This window comes from Salvelinus fontinalis, chromosome 9 (genome assembly GCF_029448725.1).
Source record: "Salvelinus fontinalis isolate EN_2023a chromosome 9, ASM2944872v1, whole genome shotgun sequence".
Taxonomy (NCBI): Eukaryota; Metazoa; Chordata; class Actinopteri; order Salmoniformes; family Salmonidae; genus Salvelinus; species Salvelinus fontinalis.
In genome coordinates this window covers 52,878,867-52,905,837 of record NC_074673.1, presented here as the reverse complement: position 1 = coordinate 52,905,837, position 26,971 = coordinate 52,878,867, and the positions used below count along the sequence as shown (strand labels likewise).

Below are 26,971 nucleotides of genomic sequence, written 5' to 3'. Positions count from 1 at the left end.
AAAACAAACCGATCGTACTTCATTTATTCAAGTACCTTGTGTTATTACAAATGTGTGTTGCTCCCTGGGAACATTATCCCTCCAACAGCAATGTAGAAAAGTCTACATTTACATTACATTTAAGTCATTTAGCAGACGCTCTTATCCAGAGCGACTTACATTTTTAACCTTTTTTTTTTTATTTAACTAGGCAAGTCAGTTAAGAACAAACTCTTATTTTCAATGACGGCCTAGGAACAGTGGGTTAACTGCCTTGTTCAGGGGCAGAACGACAGATTTGTACCTTGTCAGCTCGGGGATTTGAACTTGTAACCTTTCGGTTACTAGCCCAACGCTCTAACCACTAGGCTACCCTGCCGCTCTAGGGCAACAGAGTATCCTGCACTATTAAGTAACTGGTCTGGAAGGTAGCCTACAAGCGACTGTCAACATTTCATGTACATTTGCTGGAATATGGAGTGTGTCATATGATCAGCAAAATCCTTATATACCTAAAATCTTTTTAGAAATGGCAATGGTTTGTGTATTGGCGTTGCCTGCCTAAAGTTGGATAGAGAACTACCAGTTACCGGGGATGACACACTGATTATTCAGACATCTTTTCAGTACGCCCAGCTGGTGTTTACAAAAGGCATACTGTATGTCAGTGTCAGTGTTCAATTCATGACCTCTCTATGGGTCTCGTGTGTAAGCATTTGAATGTGATATCAGTTTGTGCTTTTGACAATATTGCATTGAGAACACTTTTTTCTTCCAAGGGAACTGAAGTAATTGTATTCGATTTATGCAATTAATGTAACAAATGGTTAGTCTTGCAGAATAGAATAACTAATGCAAGAAAGCCATGCCATCTGCACTCTTGAGACAAAGTGGACGTTATGATGACAAAATAATTGGCCCAGCCACTTATCGTTATTGATGGGCCTCAACAAAGACTACTTGATTGGCCTCTTGCTTGTAGGCATGTATACTATTCTACATGATGCTGGGTTTATGTTGGACAAAAGCATTATTTTGTACAATGAAATCTCTATAAAAAAGTTATAAAATGACTTAAGAAATAAATCATTACTTCAGCTTAGTTACCGCTTGATTTGTGAACCTCACGATTGAAACTAAACTATCCAGACAAAGCTTTGCTTTGAGTACAATAGTTTCTTCATGATGAACAAATAGTTAAAATACCATGGAAAATATTTTATTAAACAATTATTTGCGCCATATAGATATTCTTACAATATCAATTACAGGGGGTCTATACATTTTCATGTATACATGTCATATGAATATATATGGATATATGTACACGTTATACTCATGTTCACAGACAGGTTTATATGTTTCCAGTGTTAAATGCATCCAAACAGGTACCACTGAACAGTTAGATTAATTAGTAACATTTTACATTAAGTACCCTTTAATGGGAGTTGTGCACTGTAATCAACTACTATGGTTATTAATAATGGTATAGCGGCATCATGCACCTCAAACATCTAAGAGGGCACAAAGTATGTGAGGATGGCTGGGGGAGTGGTCCATAGGGGGGCTAGGCCCCCCATCTGTAAATTGAAGAACTTTGACTTTTTAAACACCTGAAACACCCCTTTTCCTGCAATCTAGAGCCGTATTCTTCTGCATATCTAAGCATATATGCTTCTGACATGTCTTTAAAAAAAATAAGAAATATGCTTCTCTGCAAAGATTGAAAGGAATGCAAGTCTTATTCAGTACATTTAGGAAATATTTGCTTTTCTAAAGTCTACCGACCTTGACAACAGGCATGCAAGCTAAGATAGTTAGACAAGCTAGCTACTCGAACTTCACTGATATCCTGAAATGTCTTCTTGGTAGCTAGTTATGATGTTGGGAATCTATCTGGGCTAACTAAAGCCAATTTCATAATATTGCTAGGTGGCTAGCAGTTTTACAGAGAAACAACAAAAGAAATGTATATTTTTGTATTTATTTTTCAACAGGACAAATCTGAGGGGGCACATGCCCCTGTGCTCACTATGGGCATGATGCCTCTGGCGGCATAATCACACTATTTAACAAAATGACTATTCCAATCTGATTGTCTTATACACTATGTTTCTGATTTAAATGTTTATCAATGATTTATGAACTACATGTTAATTAATAATGAATTGTTTTTAAACTATACTGAACAAAAATATCAAACGCAACATGCGACAATTAATGATTTTACTGAGTTACAGTTCAGAAAGGGAAATCAGTCAATTTAAATAAATTCATTAGGCCCTAATCTATGGATTTCACATGACTGGGAAGGGGTGCAGCCATGGGTGGGCCTGGGAAGGCATAGGCCCACCCACTGGGGAGCCAGTCCCAGCCAATCAGAATGAGCTTTTACCCACAAAAGGGCTTTATTACAGACAGAAATACTCCTCAGTTTCATCAGCTGTCCAGGAGACTGGTCTCAGACCATCCCGCAGCTGAAGAAGCCGGCTGTGGAGTTCCTGGGCTGGCGTGGTTACACGTGGTCTGCGGTTGTGAGGCTGATTGTTTTAAAGAATTTGGCAGTACGTCCAATGTTGGAGGCAGCTTATGGTAGAGAAATTAACATTAAATTCTCTGGCAGCAGCTCTGGTGGACAATCCTGCAGTCGGCATGCCAATTGCACGCTCCCTCAAAACTTGAGACATCTGTGGCATTGTGTTGTGTGACAAAACTGCACATTTCAGAGTGGCCTTTTAAGGTGTCCAGCATAAGGTACACCTGTGTAATGATCATGCCATTTCATCAGCTTCTTGATATGCCACACCTGTCAGGTGGATGGATTATCTTGGCAAAAAAGAAATGCTCACTAACAGGGATGTAAACAAATGTGTGCACAACATTTGAGAGAAATCAGCTTTTGTGCATATGGAACATTTCTGGGATCTTTTATTTCAGCTCATGAAACCAACACTTTACATGTTGCGTTTAGATTTTTGTTCGTTATACGTATAAACCCTTTACAACCCCCTTAAATGTGAAGTGTTACCGATTAAGGTAAATGTTTATATTGTTAATTTATCCCTTTTCAAAAACAGAGTGTTAAGAGTGCAGGCATTTCAACCATTCAAATGAATCGTTGCAATTTCCCCCCTCAAAAATATATAAGAAATACACTAATACCACAGTATAACTGATTGACTTTCATTTGGCTGCATACAATATTGTGCATACATACATTTGTTAAAACTACATTGTGTATATTACAATATATCAAATGGTAGGCTAAATGTAGATCTAGAATTTGAATTTTGGTACAAGCTCAGTTTGGAAAATCTGAAATAGATGACAGTATAAATCTAGATGCACTAGGATCAAGAACTCCTTATTTTTCTTGGTCTTGGCTCATGAATTAACATGCACATTTGCTGTGGACATACTCACAATCATTAACATAAAATACACAGAAATATAAACATATAAGGTGCAAAACAATCATTTATAGAATAAGCAAAAAAACTCCACATACCCCGACCTAATCTAAGTAAAAAGATGATTGGCCAAGATAACACAAAAAAAGCATTCCTCTGAATATTTGCATTGGGGTGGGAAATATTTTTGGCACTGTGATTCCAGTTGTGAAGAAGTGATTGTTGACAAAATTTCTCTCAACCCCCTCCCATGAATTACACAGCTGCCTATCGTTAAGAGTCCATACATGAAGTAAACACAGTAATGAAAGCAAAATTGTTTTTGTGACACTTCATAGCATACCTCATTGAGGTAATAGTCTATACATCCACCCAAAACACATATGAAGAATGCATGTTATTTAAATTGGCATGTAATAATTTGAAGATTACAATCGTGGTGCATATACAGTACAACAACCATGCAAACAAGCAAGTGTGCGTACCTCTTAAAATTACTACAGTAATTCATTTAAAGGTGAAATCACAGGCTTAAAGCAGTCTGGCTCAGACTGGTATGCCAGGCCGTCATTGTAAATAATATTTTTTTCTTAATTATTTCGCCTGGATAAAGGTTAAATAGATTTATTTTTTAAATATGCCTTTCAGTAATTTAATTGTTGACAATTTAAAACAATATTTTGAAACCAACCAAAAGGTTCAATATAATATCCAAAATTAAGTTCAAATAACTCACTTTCAACATACAAGCAAAAAGATTCTTTGCCTATTAATGCATGGCCACTTATTAATTTTATATAGTGAATATAAAAGTATAATACATGTACAATTTCAATTACATTTCAAACAGTAAAGTCAAAAAGTCTTAGGTCATGAACCAACATGAGAGAAATGATCCCATCAACCTTAGTTAACAGTTACTCATACAGTTCATACAACACAGGTGCAAATTTAGTGGTTTCTAGGATTTTCAACACATTTCACTCCACCTAAATGATCTGAGTTTCAGATTACTGATGAAGTATACTATCTCAAAAGTGTTTTCAAAAAGCAAAGAAAGTTGTCATTATGTCAACACATTCCAGTTTACAAACCCTTCTGAAATCTAAACTTTGGCATGTATGACAACAACTGTAGCAGCCACAAATAATATGCAAAATGCATTTTAGCAAAACTTTCTGTCCACTACTTAATTTGGCAATGTCAATAAGTAAATTGTATAATAAGATGGGGATAACTTTTCCCCCTCTAAATGGTTGTTGAATTTGGCCATAAGTCATAATACATATTGCACTCGTTGTGAATAAATTCTAGTAACATACATTGCATTCAGAACGTAGTCAGACCCGTACCCTTTTCCACATCTTGCGTTTTTTGAAAATGTATTAAAAATAAAACAGAAATACCTTATTTACATAAGTATTCAGACCCTTTGCTATGAGACTCGGAATTGAGCTCAGGTGCATCCTGTTTCCATTGATCATCCTTGAGACGTTTCTACAACTTGATTGGCCCTGGCCCTGACCTGAGGTAAATTCAATTGATTGGACATGATTTGGAAAGGCGCACACACACCTGTCTATATAAGGTCCCACAGTTGACAGTGCATGTCAGAGCAAAACCCAAGCCATGAGGTCGAAGGAATTGTCTGTAGAGCTACGAGACAGGATTGTGTCGAGGCACAGATCTGGGGAAGGGTACACCAAAACATTTCTGCAGCATTGAAGAACACAGTGGCCTCCATAATTCTTAAATGGAAGAAGTTTGGAATCACTAAGACTCTTCCTAGAGCTGGCTTCCCGTCCAAACTGAGCAATTGGAGTAGAAGGGCCTTGGTCAAGGTGGTGACCAAGAACCCAATGGTCACTCTGACAGAGCTCCAGAGTTCCGCTGTGGAGATGGGAGAACCTTCCAGAAGGACAACCATCTCTGCAGAACTCCACCAATCAAGCCTTTATGGTAGTGGCCAGACGGAAGCCACTCCTCAGTAAAAGGCACATGACAGCCCGCTTGGAGTTCGCCAAAAGGCACCTAGAGGACTCAGACCATGAGAAACAAGATTCTCTATTCTGATGAAACCAAAATTGAACTCTTTGGCCTGATTGCCAAGCGTTACGTCTGGAGGAAACGTGGCACCATCCCTAAGGTGAAGCATGGTGGCAGCATCATGCTGTGGGGATGTTTTTCAGCGGCTAGGACTGGGAGGATCGAGGGAAAGAATAACAGAGCGAAGTACAGAAAGATCCTTGACAAAAACCAGCTCCAGAGTGTTCAGGACCTCAGACAGGGGTGAAGGTTTACTTTCCAACAGGACAACGACCCTAAGCATACAGCCAAGACAATGCAGGAGTGGCTTCGGGACAAGTCTCTGAATGTCCTTGAGTGACCCAGCCAGAGCCTGGACTTGAACCTGACCGAACATCTCTGGAGAGACCTGAAAATATCTACGCAGCAACGCTCCCCATCCAACCTGACAAAGCTTGAAATGATCTGCAGAGAAGAATGGGAAAAACTCCCCAAATACAGGTGTGCCAAGCTTATAGCGTCATACCCAGAGGAATCAAGGCTGTAATCGCTGGCAAAGGTGCTTCAACAAAGTACTAAGTAAAGGGTCTAAATACTTATGTAAATGTGATATTTCAGTTTCTTATATTTAATACATTTGCACAAAAAAAAATTCACTGTTTTTGCTTTGTCATTATGGGGTATTGTGTGTAGATTGATGAGAAAAAACAACAATTGAATCAATTCTAGAATGTCAAATGTGGAAAAAGTCAAGGGGTCTTAATACTTTTTGAATGCACTCTGTCTTGCATACATGATTTGGCAGAAGTATTACTAAACAAATACTTAAGAATAAATGCTACAAGAAATGTAAAGTATAAACAATATATTGAAAACTTTTGGCTAATTTATGGCTATATAAGCTTCACCTTGCAAAACGAATAGTATACTTTAATATTAAGCAATAAGTGTGGTGTATGGTCAATATAGCACATACCCAAGGTGCCTTAACACTATTATAAACTTGTTACCAATATAATTAGAACAGTAAACAAGTAATTTTGCATCATACCCGTGGTATATTTATGCAATAAGGCCCGAGTGGGTGTGGTATATGGCCAATATACCACGGCTAAGTTCTGTTCTTATGCGCGACGCAACGAAGAGTGCCTGGACACAGACCTTAGCCGTGGTATATTGGCGAGATACCACAAACCCCCGAGGTGCCTTATTGCTATTATAAACTGGCTACCAACGTAATTAGAGCAGTAAAAATAAATGTTTTGTCATACCCATGGTATACGGTCTGATATACCACGGCTGTCAGCCAATCAGCATTCAGGGCTCGAACCCCCGAGTTCATTATGTCTGATATACCACGCCTTTCATCCAATCAGCATCCAAACTACCTGCTTCATAATGAATAATAGACCTACATTTGTTTAGGCAATTAAACAAAGAATACATTCCCCTCGATGGAATCTTTTAAGACCTATAAAAGCCACAAAAGAAATATCAATCACCACAGCAGTATATACACCTGTACAAAAAAAAACCACTTAAACAAACCATATAATCTCTTGTGACGATGTGTGGCATAGCACCTTGGTTATTTGTGAACTTTCACTTTATCACCTTGCAATATGCTGTTATGGCACTATCTCATACAAATGTCATTTGAACCAAACATTTACTACTTTTAAAATAAACCGTAAATGTATAGAAAGCAAAGACTTGTTTGAAAGAGAAATAAATTTGCATTGTTACAAAAAACATATACTTGAGCTATTAACCTATGGCATTTTCCAAATAATGGTGTTGACTGCAGATTTTAAAAGCCCCACTAAATGATAATGGCCATTTCTAACAGAGTTGATACCAGTGATCAGCACATGCTCTAAATAAGTGCTATATGTTACACATACTTAAAATTCAACACTCATACAAACTGATTGTTTTCACTAAGTCAGGTTTGCTGTCTTGCCTTTTAAGACCAACTTTGCCTCCTGAGCTTGACATAAACGTGTGCTCAACAGATTTTACTAGCTAGGTTTCCATTTTCTAAAGTGATGCTGATCAGGCCATTTTAGCAGCAGGGCCATTGCACACTTGTATGGCCAATCACATTATAGCCCAGATCACCCCTCCCCCCGGGATGGCTTTTGGAATAAAGTGAAGTAAAGCCCTGGCTCTCATCAGTCAAATATCAGGGTAGAACTCTGTGTTCACATTCATGCTGTGCAGAACATACTTTTGTTCATTAGCCGACATTCTATTCAGCATTTCGGCTGAGAGTGAATAGCTGTTGCCAGACTTCTCCTCAAACCAGCTGTCCAATGGTCGCTTGCCATCGAAGTTTGCTATTGGCGGCCCGTTGACTGCTAGGGTCAGTAGGTCATTCATCTGGTCCAGCGTCAGCCTTGAGCGGTTGTTCTTGCGCACTTTCTGCAGGGACCCTCGGCCCTTGTCACAGCAGGTGGTGGAAGTGGGCAAGACCCTGACAACTTGGAGTATGCGGTTAAGCAGAGGGAAGCGCTGCTTGTGCCTGGAGATTTGACTGACCACCTCCTTGAAGCCATTCATGCTGTAGTAGTCGGCTTTGAGGTCCCTCCACTCCACCAGCAAGCTGCCCCGAGCGTCAGTTCTGTCCCGCGACGTCTCCCGGACAGCCGAGGGGATCGCTTCAAGGTGGTCAAAAATGAGCAGGATCTCTTCCTCCCCGAAGGCTCGTAGGTCATCCCTGTTGCGTGGCCAGGTGGTGAGGTCAAGCACACGGCACGCCTTGACCACCGTGCGGCTGTGCATGTCGAGTCGCTGGGACAAGATTCCCTGGCTCTTCTGGCAGATCTTTTCGCGGATGGATTGGAACTTGGACTCGGCGACGCGCAAGTTATTCAGGTCTACGCCGTTGAAGCTTTCGCGGAAGTTCTCCTCAAACTCCTGCAGATACTCCCCAGGGCAGTCCACCAGCTGACCGATCTCATGGATTGCCTCTTCGATCTTGGCGTCTACCTGAGACACCAGCAGGTAGTCCCCCTGAAAGATGAAGGCCAGACGCGAAAGAACAGCGATGACATCCAGGAGAAAGTATATTAGCTTGACAGACTGGTAATCCATGAGGAATTGAAGCAGGGTCAAGGCGATGGCAGCTGCATCTGCCCTCTGCGTTTGGCCGCTGATATCCTTGAGGTGCGCCACCACCTCCAGGTAATCTTTGATAAGGGCATTCAGGACGTTTGGCTCTCCTATAATCCAGCTGACGGCTCGTATATCTCCCAGGAACTCTGTCTCCTCAGACAGCGTGGGGGCGGTAGACCTGAGCTCGGCCATCATGCGAGGGGAGTACCGATAGAAGCTCAGCAGCTGCTTCAGGTTGTTTTCAAGGTCCTCCAGGCAGGACAGCTCCTTCCCACTGATGGCATCCAGCACCTCCAGGTGAGGACGATGGATCATGACCGGCAAGCAGAGGATCCAGGGAAGCTTCTTCCGTACTGCAATGTACAGATTTGCTCTCAAACTGGAGGAGATGTTGGAGCCATCGACCCCCAGACCGGCCACCAGCATGTCCTGAAGCTTCAGACCAAGCACAGCAAAGGCCCGATCAATGGCCTGGAGGTAGCCATCCACACTGCCAACGCTTAGCCTCTGTAGGGAGAGGAACTCTGTGGCAGGGGGTCCTTCGCTGGTGGTGAACTGCACATAGACGGCAACGGTGTCTGACAGCAAGTCATCGTTCTGCCCGTCCATGATGACACTGAGGAAGGGCGACAGGCGTATCCTCTCCGCCAGGTCTTCCTTAAGCGCCCTGGCGATATGGTGGATGAGGATCTGGCAATCACCTTCGTTCATGTACTGGTCGACCACCTTGAGCTCGCACTTCTTGAGCAACTCAGCCAGCGCTCGCAGGTCTGAGAAGGGTCGGCCCTCCAGTGCCAGGTGGTAAGCAGCATTGAACAGCAGCATCATGTTACGACACATCTCCTCTGTCTTCTCCGGGTGCATCCGAAGCTTGTATAGCTGCAGGCACTTTTTGTGCAGGTTGCTTTGGCTGTGCAGCTTGATAGTGTGGATCTTGAACTGCTTGGAGCCGATGATGAAGGCGGAGGTGCGTGAGGACTGGACGGTATACTGGCGGCAGACATGACACCACATCTCGTTGAGGGTTGGCGAGTAGCGCAGGAACCAGAACTTCTTGAGCCATTCCTGCTTGAAGCGGCGTATCCGTCGGCCAGGCCCAGCCAACAGCTTGGAGGAGTCGTCAGCAGCCACCATGAGGTCAGCAGTGATGGACTCATCTGCAGAGTCCACATCCTGATCATCCTCATCCAGCACCACGGGAATAGGGGTCATGGCCTCAGCTGCTGAAAAGAATAAGATATAACATTAATATCATAAAAGACAACCTCAGCAATGCTATCTATACTGTATCTGAGTAGACCGATGTCTTTTCATTCAACACCTAAGGAAAATAATGAAGCTTTTCATCCTATTAAGGGAATTCGATCAGATTAATATTATACCAAATCCACAGTATATCAAAACATTTCCAAAATGTGCCTAGAAATTAATAATTTGTTTTAAAACTATAAAATGCCAATGACGCGTGGTAATACTAACCACGGAAATGAACACATCAGTTTTTAATTAATTTAATGTGATTTTAATTTGAGACAAAGTAAAAAGACAAAATGTGCAAACAAATTTTTATTTGAAATCCAATGGAATATACAAAAAACAAACATTCACCACCACAAAATCAAAAGCAAGAAATCACTGACAGTTTCTCTTAAACCCTGTTGTGTGGTAATTCAATGTTAATTTAACTATTTGGGGTTTCTAAATTCAGTTTTAGTCTAACCAAAATAATAAAACATGCTTTTCTACTGATAATGATAAAGATTGTGATATGGGGAACTCAAATCTTAACTGAAGGTGAATATTAAATGTGAAGAAAATGTCACATCTGAAATTCTGTGCTACAAAGCAGAGGAATAATCTCACCAAATAACCCTTGCCACACTGCTCGGTTTCTCTCTGTGACCTACCTTGGAGCTCATCTATTGGTGCCAGCTCAGGGTGGGGTGGTACCTCCACCTGCTCTCCTCCCCTCAGACGAATCACCTCTGCCTCCAGCTCCCGAATCCTCCTCTTCAGCTTCACACAGTTGGGGCAGAACGAGGTAGAAGGCTCCTCATGAATCTGACCAGGGTCGTCTTCGGAATCCTCCATCTTCAGACACCGAACATTAAAGCCCCCCTCTAGGTGCTCTGATGGGTGGAGACCCAGACCAGCCACTTTGCATTCCTCCTGGGCCAGATAGGACTCCCCACTCTGGGAAGTGAGCGTGACGCGCTGAGCTCTGGTCCGCCTCATGGAGAAGGTGCTGTTCAGGGGGTTTCCCTGGCTCTTGGAGGCCTCCAGAGAAGCTTCCAGGACATCTTTGAAGATCAGGTCGATCTTTTTCTTCTTGGCCTGTGGTTGGCCGTCCCCCTCCTCGCTGGTGTGCTTGCTGAGGCTGCACCTGCCATGCAGAGCTGACCTGAGCACAGGTCCTTTGGTCTCCTCCTGGGCCTCGGATTTCCCAACAGTCAACAGTCCTGGAACACAACAGTGCAGAGTTAGCTGTGTAGAAGTACACCGGTGTATAATATTGCCAACTACTAGTACAATGGATGTGATAACATACAAAATACCAAGCAGAATGAAAAGAAAAGTAACCTCAGACAAAGACAATGACTAATTCCCTATCCTATAAAAAAACGTAACAGCATAAGAAAACGAGAACCTACTTTGCTTACCTGCAGAACCTATGCAGGTAAACGATCCGGAAGGTTTTTCCTCTTGGAGAGTATTGTTGCTGGTTAAAAATGGCAACGGTTTAAACAACAGAATGGAAGTTTCAGCCCTATAGAGATTGTTTTGAAATGCCGAAGGTCAAAGGAGATATGAATAAAATGTCAACTGAAATGATCCCGATGACGTCGCTTTTCATTTCATCAGACATACACTACATGATTTTGCCACGTTTTTGCCATCCCAGGCAAATTTTCATAATCAGATTAAAATACTAAGACCATAGGCTTGGATCTGGATGTAGGACGTAGCTACTCATATAGCATAAGTGGGTCAACGGTGCACCAACTGGCTAGAGTAGACCTAATCCCCAATGCCAGATTATCATATCAGAGACCTGTTTTGTCAAATAGCAGACGCTTTTCCCAATGGAGATAGTGTTTACTCATTGGTGATTTTTTGTTGTTGCTCTAATCCATTCTTTTAAAATACAGGTTGTTGGAGTACAGACGGAAACCAGTGGTGATTGTTCACATATTGTCATGGATGTAGGGCACACCCCCTCAATTTGAGCCCTGGATGTAAAAGTCTAGCATGCTGACCAAACCGGCCACATAGCATGCGCGAGCGTTGCAAAAATAAAAGAACACATACATGTTATTCAATCATTTCATCCAAACTGCTCACGCGCGTCAACAGGTGCCTGCGTAGCCAGGCCCTAAACTAGAACTTGGTTCTATTTTAGATGCTTGACGCGCTGTAAGTCCTGTCTCTCCCATCTATTCTTTGGTTATCTACGAGCATATTAGGTCTTTCTATAAACTCGGGTAGCAGTGCGCATTTCTTGTAGTGGACAACTATTTGGAGCTGTTACAAAGTCATTAATAATAAACCTGTTTAAACCCTTTCTCATGCTTAGAGTCTTCACAGATTTGGTAGAAATCATGTGACAAAAAACACTACCTTTCTTTCCTTACATTTATGATATTGCTGTTTGTCATTATATCATATACTAAGCATTTAACAATTGAATTACACATTGAACTTGATCCTGTAAAATTCCTGGATATTGCTGTCGGACTCTTTTGTATGGCGATCTCAGAAGTGCACTGTAACCTCGTAACATTTCGTAGTTCCCTATGTTATGGTGTGAAAACAGTTTATGGGCACACATATCCAAAATAATGTATGGGATTGCAAAATCAAATGCTTCTAACAGAAAGAGTAACTTTAACAAGATGAATCAAACCAAAATGTACACTGTCATTAATGGGGTTCTTCAATAATTACGCATAATAGTTGTTGGGTGTGCAATTGATGTTGTTGGGTGAGTTGTTTAGTTATGTGGGGAAATTATCGTGCAACAGCCGATTCAGGTAATTATTTTCTGAATGATAAAGAACTGGTGTGAAACTGCACGCAATTGAACAGCCAAAGTACACATTTAATTTCTCAATTTCTGATTATGATTTAGTGTGTAATGACTTAAAGAACTGTGGTTGCTGTAAATGGTTAGCTGACTGATACACTACATGACCAAAAGTAAGCACACATTCCAAAATCGTGGCCATTAATATGGAGTTGGTTCCCCCTTTGCTACTATAACAGCCTCCACTCTTCTGGGAAGGCTTTCCACTAGATGTTGGAACATTGCTGTGGGGACTTGCTTCGATTCAGCCACAAGAGCATTAGTGAGGTCGGGCAGTGATGTTGGGCGATTAGGCCTGGCTCGCAGTCGGCGTTCCAATTCATCCCAAAGGTGTTTGATGGGGTTGAGGTCAGGGCTCTGTGCAGGCAAGTCAAGTTCATCCACACCGATCTCGACAACCATTTCTGTATCGTTCTCGCTTTGGGCACGGGGGCATTATCATGCTGAAACAGGAAAGAGCCTTCCCCAAACTGTTGCCACAAAGTTGGAAGCACAGAATCGTCTAGAGTGTCATTGATTGATGTAGCATTAAGCTTTCCCTTCACTGTAACTAAGGGGCCTAGCCCAAACTATGAAAAACAGCCCCAGACAATTATTCCTCCTCCACCGAACTTTACAGTTGGCACTATGCATTCGGGCAGGTAGCGTTCACCTGGCATTCACCAAACCCAGATTGTCCGTCTGCCAGATGGTGAAGCGTGATTCGTCACTCCAGAGAACGCATTTCTACTGCTCCAGAGTCTAATGGTGGCGAGCTTTACACCACTCCAGCTGACACTTGGCATTCGCGCGGTGATCTAAGGCTTGTTTTCGCCTACTTGGTCATGGAAACCCATTTCATGAAGCTCCCGACGAACAGTTCTTGTGCGGACATTGCTTCCAGAGGCAGTTTGGAACTCGGTAGTGAGTGTTGCAAAAGAGGACAGATGCTTTTTACGAGCTTCAGCACTCGGCGGTCCCGTTCTGTGAGCTTCTGTGGCCTACCACTTCGCAGCTGAGCCGTTGTGGCGCCTAGACGTTTCCACTTCACAATAACAGCACTGAAGAAATTTGACTTGGACCCTAAAACCCTCAAACTTTTACAGATGCATAATTGAGAAAATCCTGTCGGGCTGTATCATCGCCTGGTATGGAAACTGCACCGCCTGCAACCGCAGGGCTCTCTAGAGAATGGTGCGTCTGCCCAATGCATCACTGGGGGCAAACTACCTGCCCTCCAGGACATCTACAGCACCCGATGTCACAGGAAGGCCAAAAAAATCATCAAGGACAACAACCACCCAAGCCACAGCCTGTTCACCCGGCTATCTTCCAGAAGGCGAGGTCAGTACAGGTGCATCAAAGATGTTAAATAGCCATCACTAGCACATTAGAGGCTGCTGCCTATATACATAGACTTTAAATTACTGGCCACTTTAATAAATGGAACACTAGTCACTTAAATAATGTTTACATATTTTGCATTTCTCATCTACAGTTGAAGTTGGAAGTTTACATACACCTTAGCCAAATACATTTAAACTCAGTTTTCACAATTCCTGACATTTAATCAGAGTAAAAATTCCCTGTCTTAGGTCAGTTAGGATCACCACTTTATTTTAAGAATGTGAAATGTCAGACTAACAGTAGAGAGAAGGATTTATTTCAGCTTTTATTTATTTCATCACATTCCCAGTGGGTCAGAAGTTTACATACACTCAATTAGTATTTGGTAGCTTTGCCTTTAAATTGTTTAACTTGGGTCAAATGTTTTGGGTACAAGCTTCCCACAATAAGTTGAGTGAATTTTGGCCCATTCCTCCTGACAGAGCTGGTGTAACTGAGTCAGGTTTGTAGGCCTCCTTGCTTGCACACGCTTTTTCAGTTCTGCCCACAAATTTTCTATAGGGTTGAGGTCAGGGCTTTGTGATGGCCACTCCAATACCTTGACTTTGTTGTCCTTAAGCCATTTTGTCACAACTTTGGAAGTATGCATTGTCCATTTGGAAGACCCATTTGCAACCAAGTTTTAACTTCCTGACTGATGTCTTGAGATGTTGCTTCAATATATCCACATAATTGTCCTCCCTCATGATGCCATCTATTTTGTGAAGTGCACCAGTCCCCCCTGTAGCAAAGCATCCCCACAACATGATGCTGCCACCCCCGTGCTTCACAGTTGGGATGGTGTTCTTCGGCTTGAAAGCCTCCCCCTTTTTCCTCCAAACATAACAATGGTCATTACGGCCAAACAGTTCTATTTTTGTTTCATCAGACCAGAGCCAAATCAGACCACATTTCTCCAAAAAGTATGATCTTTGTCCCCATGTGCAGTTGCAAACCGTAGTCTGTCTTTTTTATGGTTTTGGAGCAGTGCCTTCTTCCTTGCTGTGCGGCCTTTCAGGTTATGTCGAAATCCATGTGTGTATAGCAATGGAATGAAACATCCAACCAATGCAGTAGGTCCACCGGAGGGTTGTGGGGTCCTGCCAGAAGCAACCCCCTACCCCTAGACACTTGTGGAGATCTGAGATGATTGGACAGGTGTAAGGTGGAGCTCTCACCATGTTACCACCCATCAATCCCTCTCAGATCTCCACAAGTGTCTAGACTATGGCCAGTAGGGGCCTACCACTTCTAGACAGGATATGGGTATTATGGCAGCGCAGTCAGTCAGCCTAGCACTGTCTAAAATGTTGAAGGGACAGTGCAGTTAAACTTGATGTAGCTTTTTTTTTTTTTTTAATTATATTTCCACACACACGCTATGCGATAGGGCCAGGATGATATCAGTATCACAATATTTTTTTCCATGGCAAAAATGAAAACACGAAGCAGACCAAACACTTTGGTCCTTTAAAAACCTGCTGTATGTAAAATAGTGTGCTATAGCTTGGAAAATAAATGTGTGACTGAATGACAACATGTTTCCAACATTAAGGCTGTTTTCCTGAAGAGGTTAAATCCACGAAGTGTTTTGTTTCGTTGCCACGATGCTAACGAGTATCGCGAAACTGGTATAGTCCCGGCCCTACTATGAGGTCGAAATAACCCTCTGAGATTGTGAAAATTATGATAATGCACTTTTTGTGTAAGAACTATTTGAAAAAAATGCCTGAAATTACACCCTGTCCAGGTGGGATAGACCAATGATTGTTCATCTGGGTAAGGGGGTGGGCTCTAGACAATCCCATCAGCCAATCAGGGCTGTGTATGTAAATATCTTCACATTTGTTTCCTAATGCCTATACGATCAGACTGGGCATTTCAAGAGCAGAAGTAGGCTCACGAAAATAAATGATAAAAAAAATATATTTAAGTTATTTTCATTAAATAAAACAGTGCTTTATTAGACATACAGTGATGATTAAGTAAAATGACAAAGACTTCATGGGGGCTTTAATAGCGGTCAAATACTTGCTTCCTCTGTCCTTTGGTGAATCTCAATTGAGATTCTCCCCTTTGTTTCCCCCATTCCTCACCTTCCTCTCAAAGAACATTGTGGGAGAGGAGTGAAGGTTCCTCCCCTCAGGCTACAATGCACTTTCAAGTAAAGGCAAGGAGTGGAAGAAACAAGGACAGAGGAAGCAAGAATTTGATGGCTAATTCAGACACAGACTCACACACACAATGCCTAAAGAGTTCACTGATTATAATGATTATTTTTATTTTCTATAATGGGCTTTGCCAACAAAATTATTTTTATTATAACATAGACATGCTGTTGTTTATCTTTTTCATTCTTCAGGAATGTTTAGCATGGATCTAAATGAGAGACGTTGACGAAAGCACAAAAAGAACTGGCAACAAGGCATGACAAAGAAACACGCTGTGTCTATGTTTCTTGTGACATTTTGAATGACATGTAGATGTTTTGTTGTTGCTACGTAGAGTTACGGTCTCATTGTGCCTACCTAGAAATGTATTCCTGTAACTACACGTGAAGCTGCAAGAAAATCATATTTAAAATGTATATCTAATCATTTTGAAATGTTTACTCTGATGTCACACATTGGCCCCTTCATTAATAAGAAAGACCATAATACACACGTTGGTGATTGAAAGTTGGTGGCGGTAATGCACCTTGGTTGCCAACCGCCATATAAAATCCACAGAAGCAGCAAGATGAACGAGGAGAGATTCATCAAAGAAAAAAATGGGGAAACCTAGTTAGTTTTCTGTGGATGAATTGTCAGAGTAGAGAACACACAATTTTGTGTGACTCAAAATGGGTCAAAATTCAACAAAATATATATTTTTAAAAGGACCATTTGAATTTCAGGTAAAATAACAGCCTGATGTTCATCTCCCAGGGCAAATGAGCAAGCAACAGCAAGCTAGCTACATTTCCATGAATGTTTCATGTGTGTTTTGACCTTTCCCCAAATGTACAGTTGGTTCAGGTATTTTAACCTGCGTGTCATGAAAGAGTCTGGTGGGGACAGACAAAGTCAACATGATACGATGGCGCATGCAGATACACGCGTGGAGCTAGTTTGGTCAGCATGAAGGAGTCAATCGCACCATCATGTGGTGAAGTTATATCATCCCAGGATGCTCAAGAGGATAATAACTGTCCTTCATTTGATCTTTGAATTAAATTGAGAGTTTATTCAAGGAAATTTGTGACGAACATTTCATGTTTTGTAGTTTAAGAAAAACTTATTCAATGGCTCAATGAACCGAGCATCGGATTAAAATCATTGTACTGACCGAGACAGGTTTTGCGTCCATCCAAGATTCAAAAAGAAATTAAAAAGTACAAAAATATTGTGCAGTGTTGTTTGAATTTGAAATCTCCCTCGATCCACACTGGCCGTCATAATCGCTCCAAAAGAAGTCAATGGAACACGAATAACACTAGTTTTACTACTTGATGGATATTTCTTTCACAAAGTCAGTCATTTTGAGCAGCAATATGAGAAGCAAATTGAAATAACTTTCAGGGGGACGTCTCACCTGTGTCCAGGTTGTGGCCAATACTGTCCTGCGAGACACTGTGTAGCCGCCTCATGTAGTCATCGCTGTACCACACACGGAGCCTCTCTCCCGCCGACAACTCCCGACACACACGGAAATATATATGTTCTCCATGCTGGAACGCAGTCATGTTCCTCTCATTCTCATCCGACGAATTACGTATATACCTGGAGGCAACAAAAACCCAGAAATATCATTTAGTTGCATAAGGCATTGATACAACATGGGTTGCAGCATACAACATGTTTTAAGCAATGTACATACAGTCAACCAGTTCGATTATACCGGATTTTCACAACCCTCATATATGCTGTCCTCTCACATTCCTTGAATACTCGTCACTGATGTCAAAGTATCACAGCTGATTAAGTTCCTCTGTTTCTGTTCAACTCTAATCTCAAAACTGAGAGGGTTTATGATCAACATGTAAATTATACCTCATCCAGTTGGCTTTAGTTTCATCACTGCCATCAATGGATTTGTATGTGTTGTTCTCATCAACGATCTGAGAGAGTAAGGATGAAATGGTGTGGTCGATGCTTTAGAATAGATGAGAGCTCAAGGATGAGATACATTCTCTGGAGAAAGATAAGATCCCTGACATGTTTAAGCCTTTATCACACTGAAGGATGTGGCTACAAATGTCTAACATGCAAAGTTGGGTTAACATTTTTATAATAACTTTCATGAATAAACATTAATGAAATGAATAAGCTATTATAAATGCTTAAAAACATTGACAAATAATGAAATACATATTTATTAATAGTTCATTAAAATGCTTATTTTGTGAAAGTTACTGGACGACTTCCAGGAAACGTCCCTGCACCACATGGTGCACCTAAGAGAGTGGGGATGTTGCTCGACTCACCATCCAAGAGAAAAACCCTGAGGAATAGTCCTTAGATACCAACTCCCCCTGATACGGGCCAAAGAGCGCCCCCTTGGGGATGCCCGCATCTATGCAGCACACATCCACCTCCTCCTCCTCCCGGACGAGCTCTATTCCCGAGGGCACTGTGAGGGAAGCCCGGTTGGGCACCCCCAGTGCCACTGGTGTGTCTGGCACAAAGACCGGAGGACCATGGTTTGGGCATTCCTCCAAGAAATACTCTTTGCACTCCTCACAGACTGAAAAAAAGTGGACATTGGGTAAATCCATTTGAAATCAATCACTTTTTGACAGCATTCCTTTTATTTGAAAGACCACACAGAATCAGAACTGGGAACGAAAAGGATCTACCCTGTTCCGGAACAGACCCGGTATTGTAAAAGCATGGGATGCGATTAATAACGCTCTTTTACATTCCGGTTTCCCAGTCCCACAAAAAAAACACAAAGCGCCTATGCAAAACCCTCCTCTGTCACTCAGAAACTTTTTCCAGTGTCTAACTGCCAGCTGAAAATCTTTGTCAGTGTGTGTGTGCAGGCCACCTGCCCCTCCCCCACCAAAGCATACCTGTAGCCTACTGACGTTACAAGAGTAATTCAGAAGATAGGGAGAGATATTTTTTAATTAGAGAAGAATGGACTCACTTTTTCAATGCTAGTTAGGGATACTATAGTTATCAAATTGGATTTATTAACTACAAAAAAGGTAAGACGTGTATTTAAATCCGGTGCTGCTCTGTACAGACAAGCTTGTTAGCTAGTTTCTTTGGCCCAAAGTTAGAACCAACTCTGAAGTTCAAAGACATTCAAAGTTCCATAGAAGCTGCTCCTCTGTAGGTATAATTCTGTGGGCCTAATTCAGATAATGCATGTCATCACAAGATGCCCAGCGTAAGGATATTGCCAGGTTTCCTCCAGACGTGATTCAGGCCAAAGAGTTCAATCTTGGTTTCATCAGACCAGAGAATCTTGTTTCTCATGGTCTGAGAGTCTTTAGGTGTCTTTTGGCAAACTCCAAGCGGGCTGTCTTGTGCCTTCTACTGAGGAGTGCCTTCCCTCTGGCCACTACCATAAAGGCCTGATTGGTGGAGTGCTGCAGAGATGGTTGTCCTTCTGGAAGGATCTCCCATCTCCACACAGGAACTCTGGAGCTCTGTCAGATTGACCACCGTGTTCTTGGTCACCTCCCTGACCAAGGCCCTTCTCCAATTGCTCAGTTTGGCCGGGCAGCCAGCTCTAGGAAGAGTCTTGGTGGTTCCAAACTTTTTCCATTTAAGAATGATGGAGGCCACTGTGTGTGTCCCTTTCCAAATAATATCCAATCAATTGAATTTACCACAGGTAGACTCCAATGAAGTTGTAGAAACATCTCAAGGATGATCAATGGAAACAGGATACACCTGAGCCCAATTGAGTCTCATAGCAAAAGGTCTGAATACCTATGTAAATAAGTATATCTTTTTTTATTATCAATACATTTTCAAAAATTTCTAAAAACCTGTTTTCTCTTTGTCATTATGGGGTATTGTGTGTAGATTGATGAGGAAAAAATGTCACTTAATCCATTTTAGAATAAGGCTGTAATGTAACATAATGTGGAAAAAGTCAAGGGGTATGAACACTTTCCGAATGCAATGTATATATACATATAAACACCACCGTTCAAAAGTTAGAAATGTCCTTGTTTTTGAAAGAAAAGCAAAAGTTTTGTCCATTAAATTTGGGGTCACAGACATACACTGCTCAAAAAAATAGAGGGAACACTTAAACAACACAATGTAACTCCAAGTCAATCACATTTCTGTGAAATCAAACTGTCCACTTAGGAAGCAACACTGATTGACAATACATTTCACATGCTGTTGTGCAAATGGAATAGACAAAAGGTGGAAATTATAGGCAATTAGCAAGACACCCCCAAAAAAGGAATGGTTCTGCAGGTGGTGACCACACACCACTTCTCAGTTCCTATGCTTCCTGGCTGATGTTTTTTTCACTTTTGAATGCTGGCGGTGCTCTCACTCTAGTGGTAGCATGAGACAGAGTCTACAACCCACACAAGTGGCTCAGGTAGTGCAGCTCATCCAGGATGGCACATCAATGCGAGCTGTGGCAAAAAGGTTTGCTGTGTCTGTCAGCGTAGTGTCCAGAGCATGGAGGCGCTACCAGGAAACAGGCCAGTACATCAGGAGATGTGGAGGAGGCCGTAGGAGGGCAACAACCCAGCAGCAGGACCGCTACCTCCGCCTTTGTGCAAGGAGGTGCACTGCCAGAGCCCTGCAAAATGACCTCCAGCAGGCCACAAATGTGCATGTGTCAGCATATGGTCTCACAAGGGGTCTGATGATCTCATCTCGGTACCTAATGGCAGTCAGGCTACCTCTGGCGAGCACATGGAGGGCTGTGCAGCCCCACAAAGAAATGCCACCCCACACCATGACTGACCCACCGCCAAACCGGTCATGCTGGAGGATGTTGCAGGCAGTAGAACATTCTCCACGGCGTCTCGAGACTCTGTCACGTCTGTCACATGTGCTCAGTGTGAACCTGCTTTCATCTGTGAAGAGCACAGGGCGCCAGTGGCGAATTTGCCAATCTTGGTGTTCTCTGGCAAATGCCAAACGTCCTGCACGGTGTTGGGCTGTAAGCACAACCCCCACCTGTAGACGTCGGGCCCTCATACCACCCTCATGGAGTCTGTTTCTGACCGTTTGAGCAGACACATGCACATTTGTGGCCTGCTGGAGGTCATTTTGCAGGGCTCTGGCAGTGCACCTCCTTGCACAAAGGCGGAGGTAGCGGTCCTGCTGCTGGGTTGTTGCCCTCCTACGGCCTCCTCCACGTCTCCTGATGTACTGGCCTGTCTCCTGGTAGCGCCTCCATGCTCTGGACACTACGCTGACAGACACAGCAAACCTTTTTGCCACAGCTCGCATTGATGTGCCATCCTGGATGAGCTGCACTACCTGAGCCACTTGTGTGGGTTGTAGACTCCGTCTCATGCTACCATTAGAGTGAGAGCACCGCCAGCATTCAAAAGTGACCAAAACATCAGCCAGGAAGCATAGGAACTGAGAAGTGGTGTGTGGTCACCACCTGCAGAACCATTCCTTTTTTGGGGGTGTCTTACTAATTGCCTATAATTTCCACCTTTTGTCTATTCCATTTTCACAACAGCATGTGAAATGTATTGTCAATCAGTGTTGCTTCCTAAGTGGACAGTTTGATTTCACAGAAGTGTGATTGACTTGGAGTTACATTGTGTTGTTTAAGTGTTCCCTTTATTTTTTTGAGCAGTGTATTTTTTGTCCATTAAAATAACATCAAATTGATCAGAAATACAGTGTAGACATTGTTAACGTTGTAAATGATTATTGTAGCTGGAAACAGCAGATTTTTTATGGAATATCTACATAGGCTTACAGAGGCCCATTATCAGCAACCATCACTCCGGCATTCCAATGGCACGTTGTGTTAGCTAATCCAAGTTTATAATTTTAAAAGGCTAATTGATCATTAGAAAACCATTTTACAATTATGTTATCACAGCTGAAATCTGTGTGGTGATTAAAGAAGCAATAAAACTGGCCTTCTTTAGACTAGTTGAGTATCTGGAGCATCAGCATTTGTGGGTTCGATTACAAGCTCAAAATGGCCAGAAACAAATAACTTTCTTCTGAAACTCGTCAGTCTATTCTTGTTCTGAGAAATAAAGGCTATTCAATGCGAGAAATTGCCATGAAACTGAAGATCTCATACAACGCTGTGTACTACTCCCTTCACAGAACAGCGCAAACTGTCTCTAACCAGAATAGAAAGAGGAGTGGGAGGCCCCGGTGCACAACTGAGCAAGAGGACAAGTACATTAGAGTGTCTAGTTCGAGAAACCGACTCCTCACAAGTCCTCAACTGGCAGCTTCATTAAATAGTACCCGCAAAACACCAGTCTCAACGTCAACAGTGAAGAGGCAACTCCGGGATGCTGGCCTTCTAGGCAGAGTTGGAAAGAAAAAGCCATCTCAGACTGGCCAATAAAAAGAAAAGATTAAGATGGGCAAAAGAACAGACACTGGACAGAGGAACTCTGCCTAGAAGGCCAGCATCCCGGAGTTGCCTCTTCACTGTTGACGTTGAGACTGGTATTTTGCGGGTACTATTTAATGACGCTGCCAGAAAACTCAGCCTAAATAAATAGAAAATTGTGCATTGATCCTGAGTGTGAGGAGATTCCTTTTAATTTCAGTGTTACTTTTTATCTCCTGCACTTTCGGGTGTGCGACAGATTCTCTCAAAATTCAAGCATTTGAAAGTTGACATTTCGATTGTAAACTTTTAAAATATATCAAATCTCAAGCGTTTATATTTTCCAGTGATGAAGACATGGATGTCTCGTGATATGGTGGGGTATGCAAAATGGGTCAACTTCGAGCACCCTTTATCTCTTGAAGATTTTGGCATTCAGGTCCAAAAAGCCACTTTCTGTGAACTTCTGCAATGGGCAAAATATGTATGGAAGGTTTCATTCAAATCAAAAGGGGTGCTGTCAAAAAGTGATTGAATTCAAATGGCTTTACCTCATTACAATTATTACCCTATGGATCCATTTTTGATGGGAGTATACATCAATGTTCAGCGCGAGAATTGTTGGAAAAATATGATGACACTTACACCAGAAGTCTACTTTATGGTGGCTCTCACTGGCACCGTGCTCGTGATCAACCTTGAGTTTCTTGCTTGGTTCCTCGGACTCACACTCGTCTTTGATTAGGCTGTGGTAAGTCACATACAGTACATGATTATTTATGATACACTACATGGGTTTGAAAAGCTTCTCTTCAACATTGCATGCAAAGAACAATGCAACACTGCATAACTGAATACTAGTCAATTTGGTTGCTGCCTAATCCCAAAACCTTTATGAGCAACATGACAAGGAATGGCTGTCAATGTCTGCATGTCAATGGCGCATATTGGGTCATGATTGAAATGTGTCCCAATATCTTTTCCAACTGTCCCGTTATCTGGTTTTAATGACCATTCTAGAATGCCCTTCTAGCCAATCATAAATTAGTACTCAACAATGCTGTGGTACAAGGGCAGTATAATGTACAGTTACTCTGTTGATGCTGATGTGAATATACACTGAAAAAAAATAAACGCAACATGTAAAGTGCTGGTCCCATGTTTCAAGAGCTGAAATAAAAGATCCCAGAAATGTTCCAAACGCACAAAAAGCTTATTTCTCTCAAATTGTGCACAGATTTGTTTACATCCCTGTTAGTGAGCATTTCTCCTTTGCCAAGATAATACAACCACCTGACAGGTGTGGCATATTAAGAAGCTGATTAAACAGCATGATCATTACACCTTGTGCTTGGGACAATAAAAGTCCACTCTAAAATGTGCAGTTGTGTCACACAACACATTGCCCTCAAGTTGAGGGAGTGTGCAATTGGCGTGCTGACTGCAGTAATGTCCACCAGAGCTGTTGCCATAGAATTTATTGTTAATTTCTCTACCATAAGCCACCTCCCAACATTTTAAAGAATTTGGCAGTACGTCCAACCAGCCTTACAACCACAGACCACATGTATGGCGTCGTGTGGGCGACGTCAACATTGTGAACAGAGTGCCCCATTGTGGCAGTGGTGTTATGGTATGGGCAGGCATAAGCTACGGACAACGAACACAATTGCATTTTATCGATGGCAATTTGAATGCACAAAAATACCATGACAAGATCCTGAGGCCCATTAGTGAGGCCCATTTTTTTTTAAGGTATATTTGATCAACAGATGCATATCTGTATTCCCAGTCATGTGAAATGCATAGATTAAGGCATAATGCATGCATTTCAATTGACTGATTTCCTCATACTGTATAAACTGTAACTCAGTAAAATAACTGAAATTGTTGCATTTATATTTTTGTTCAGTATATATAAAATCAGTCAGGACAGCTTGTTTGTCTGTGAGGAGCATCACCCACCTGGTGCTGCTGTTGGGCCCGGCTTCTGAGGATGGCTTGGTTTGATAGGCAGACGATGCTGCCATTGTGGAGGGAAGTGGGCTCACTGAGTGCAAATTCAGTCCCACATAATTCATCTGCAAATAACACAAGGAAAAACAGTGACCTACATACAACCTCATACACCGTATACTGTCAGAGCTTAACAGCTTAGTAAAAAAAAAACAGAAATGATTTACCTCCACTTCCTTCAGCCATTCTTATGGGCAAAATTAATAGGGTTTTGGAATAAACTCAGAAAATAAGGTGTTAACACAGGTTTATGAGATCTTACACGTTTTGATCTGAGATAATATTAGTCAGTTCCCGATGCAAGAGGCGTCACTACAGTCCCTGGTTCAAATCCAGACTGTATCACAAACGGTCGTGATTGGGAGTCCCATTGGGCGGCGCACAATTGGCCCAGCGTCGTCCGGGGTAGGCCGTTATTGTAAATAAGAATTTGTTCTTAACTTACTTGCCTAGTTAAATAAATAAAGTTAACATGACCTTTATGAAGCTGTGCTTTGTAGTTGTTTTACATTAATGCTTCAAAATCCACAAAAAGTGACGTTAGCTGATGAAGATGATCTCATAGAACAAGCCTCACATAGCAAATTAGCAATAACAAAGAAAATGTGTTGACCAAATTCGATACTCATTACCTCCATACAAAAATTACCCACTTGGTGGTGTCATTTTCCTGGACCGATTTTAACAGGGAGCTCGGACTCGAAAATGTTATACATTTTTTATTATTTAACTAGGTAAGTCAGTTAAGAACAAATTCGTAATTACAATGACGGCCTGGGAACAGTGGGTTAACTGCCTAAATCTCTGATTTAAGACTTCAGAACGTTTAAGACACTAGGACCTCGGGGGAAAAAAACGAGGTCCGACAAGGTAAAATCGTTTTGAATGGTCATTCAACTCGGAATTCCAAGTCGGGAACTCGGGCCTCTTTCCAGAATTCCGACTTTCCGACCATGGGAACTCGGAAATTGAGTTCCCAGTTAGTTGTTTTGAACGCGACATATACCCTCTCGCTCTGACTCAATGCAATAGGGGAAACTGTCATTAACATCCAGTCTTTGAAAATATATATTTTTAATTAGTAAACAGTTTTTCATAATGCAAGATCCATTCAAAGGCAAAAACCATTACAGACCAAGCAAATATGGTTAGATTGTAAACATCTCATAATGCAAAGTTTGTATTCTGAGAACACAAACGGGGAAATCTGGACATCAAACGTTCGAAGTGACCGCAAGAAACCCAAGTCCGACCCACACGGTTGTTGATAATGCACCTTCCGGAACAAATCCCCACAAAATATATCGGCAGCAAAAATAAATTCGGCAGCGAAATCTAATTGGTCGGAAAGACTGCCGCTCTCAGTAGGCTCGAGTTTAGTGAGTAGAGACACGGAACATAAACGGGATAACGTTACAATGATACAAAAACAAACAAAAAACTTACACCTATCGCCAAAGTTTGCTGTTACTACACAATAACAAGGAAAAGCACAGCAACATGTATGCTATGTGACAGACTCCAGCTGTGTCTTGCACTGCGCTATTCCCAGATATTTCCTTGGTTCCCGTCTGCAGGCAATTGGCAATTTGCCTAACGCTTTCGGAAGCCATTTTTCATTGGCCACATTGGCTAGTAAGACACTCACCTTCTACAGAATCTGCAGTGCTTCGGACGGTCTGCGATGAACACGTTATCCCCCGACCACAACTCAAGCCTCTGTATTCCTCGCCGTTGACGGACCGCCACTCTTTGATTTCACTAGTCCAGGGCAATGCAGTGTTTATTAGAAATAATTGCTACGAGTCAACCGCTTCTCTCGGCTTTGACCACCATCTTTTTATTACAGGAAATGACATGGAAAACGGAAGAAACCTACTTGAATTCAGAGATGAAAGGCGCAGTACAAAAATATTTATCTCTGGTGAAAAATGACTCACCTTTTGTGTAACGCGCATTGCTGGAGCTGCTGTCTGGGCGTGAGAGAAACAACCTTGAGTCGGAATGCTCAGCAACTAAACTGTAGAATTGTTCCACGCTAAAAGTTAATTAAGTTTTACAGGGTACACTCAAATAGACTTATTTCGGCACTATGGTTGAAATAACTGGAAAATGTACACAATCAAACCAGACCTCAACAGTTAATGGACAATCACAAGACGAGATTGAAATGTAAATGTATGTAAAGGAAAGTTGAGTCAAACTAAACTTCTTAGTTAAACTAAATAGTTAAATTGTACAACAGAACATTTCATTTTGCAGAAACTATATCGAATATTCCCTCTCCCACAAGCCCTAACACACACCAATGAATGACAAGGCAGGTTGCTTTTGACAATTTATTAACAAAATGATAAAATAAATAAATACAAATTGATCAAATGCTCCTAATATCAACTTCTTCCCATGTTCCCTACAGTATTTTCTAAACACTGCATACAAATTATTCATCACAGAATTGGCTCAA

The 26,971-nt window shown here is 41.9% G+C and overlaps 1 protein-coding gene across 4 annotated transcripts; it reads right to left on the bottom strand.

Annotated features, from left to right (window-relative positions):
* Positions 1-1,176: 1,176 nt before the first annotated feature.
* Positions 1,177-26,372, bottom strand: prdm11 (PR domain containing 11). Of its 4 annotated transcripts, none has more exons than XM_055934839.1 (8): positions 26,153-26,372; positions 24,454-24,569; positions 23,134-23,234; positions 18,446-18,705; positions 18,012-18,079; positions 17,554-17,741; positions 10,439-10,990; positions 1,177-9,754 (listed from the first exon to the last, which is right to left on the bottom strand). In XM_055934839.1, exons 2-8 carry the CDS (start codon positions 24,567-24,569, stop codon positions 7,593-7,595), a joined length of 3,447 nt encoding a protein of 1,148 aa, XP_055790814.1. In that variant the 5' UTR covers positions 26,153-26,372; the 3' UTR covers positions 1,177-7,592. The 4 variants fall into 4 exon arrangements, with proteins under 4 accessions (XP_055790814.1, XP_055790815.1, XP_055790816.1 ...); XM_055934840.1 differs by having other exon boundaries at positions 1,177-9,751; XM_055934841.1 differs by lacking the exon at positions 10,439-10,990.
* Between the last annotated feature and the right edge of the window lie 599 nt (positions 26,373-26,971).

Excerpts from the sequence above, each read along its gene's own strand:
- prdm11 (XM_055934839.1), bottom strand. The coding sequence starts at position 24,569 with ATGAATTATGTGGGACTGAATTTGCACTCAGTGAGCCCACTTCCCTCC. Across the intron at positions 17,742-18,011 it reads ACTAAAGCCAACTGGATGAG|GTATATACGTAATTCGTCGG; the intron begins GTATAATTTACA and ends TGTTGCCTCCAG. Across the intron at positions 10,991-17,553 it reads TGGCCACAACCTGGACACAG|GACTGTTGACTGTTGGGAAA; the intron begins GTGAGACGTCCC and ends GTTGTGTTCCAG.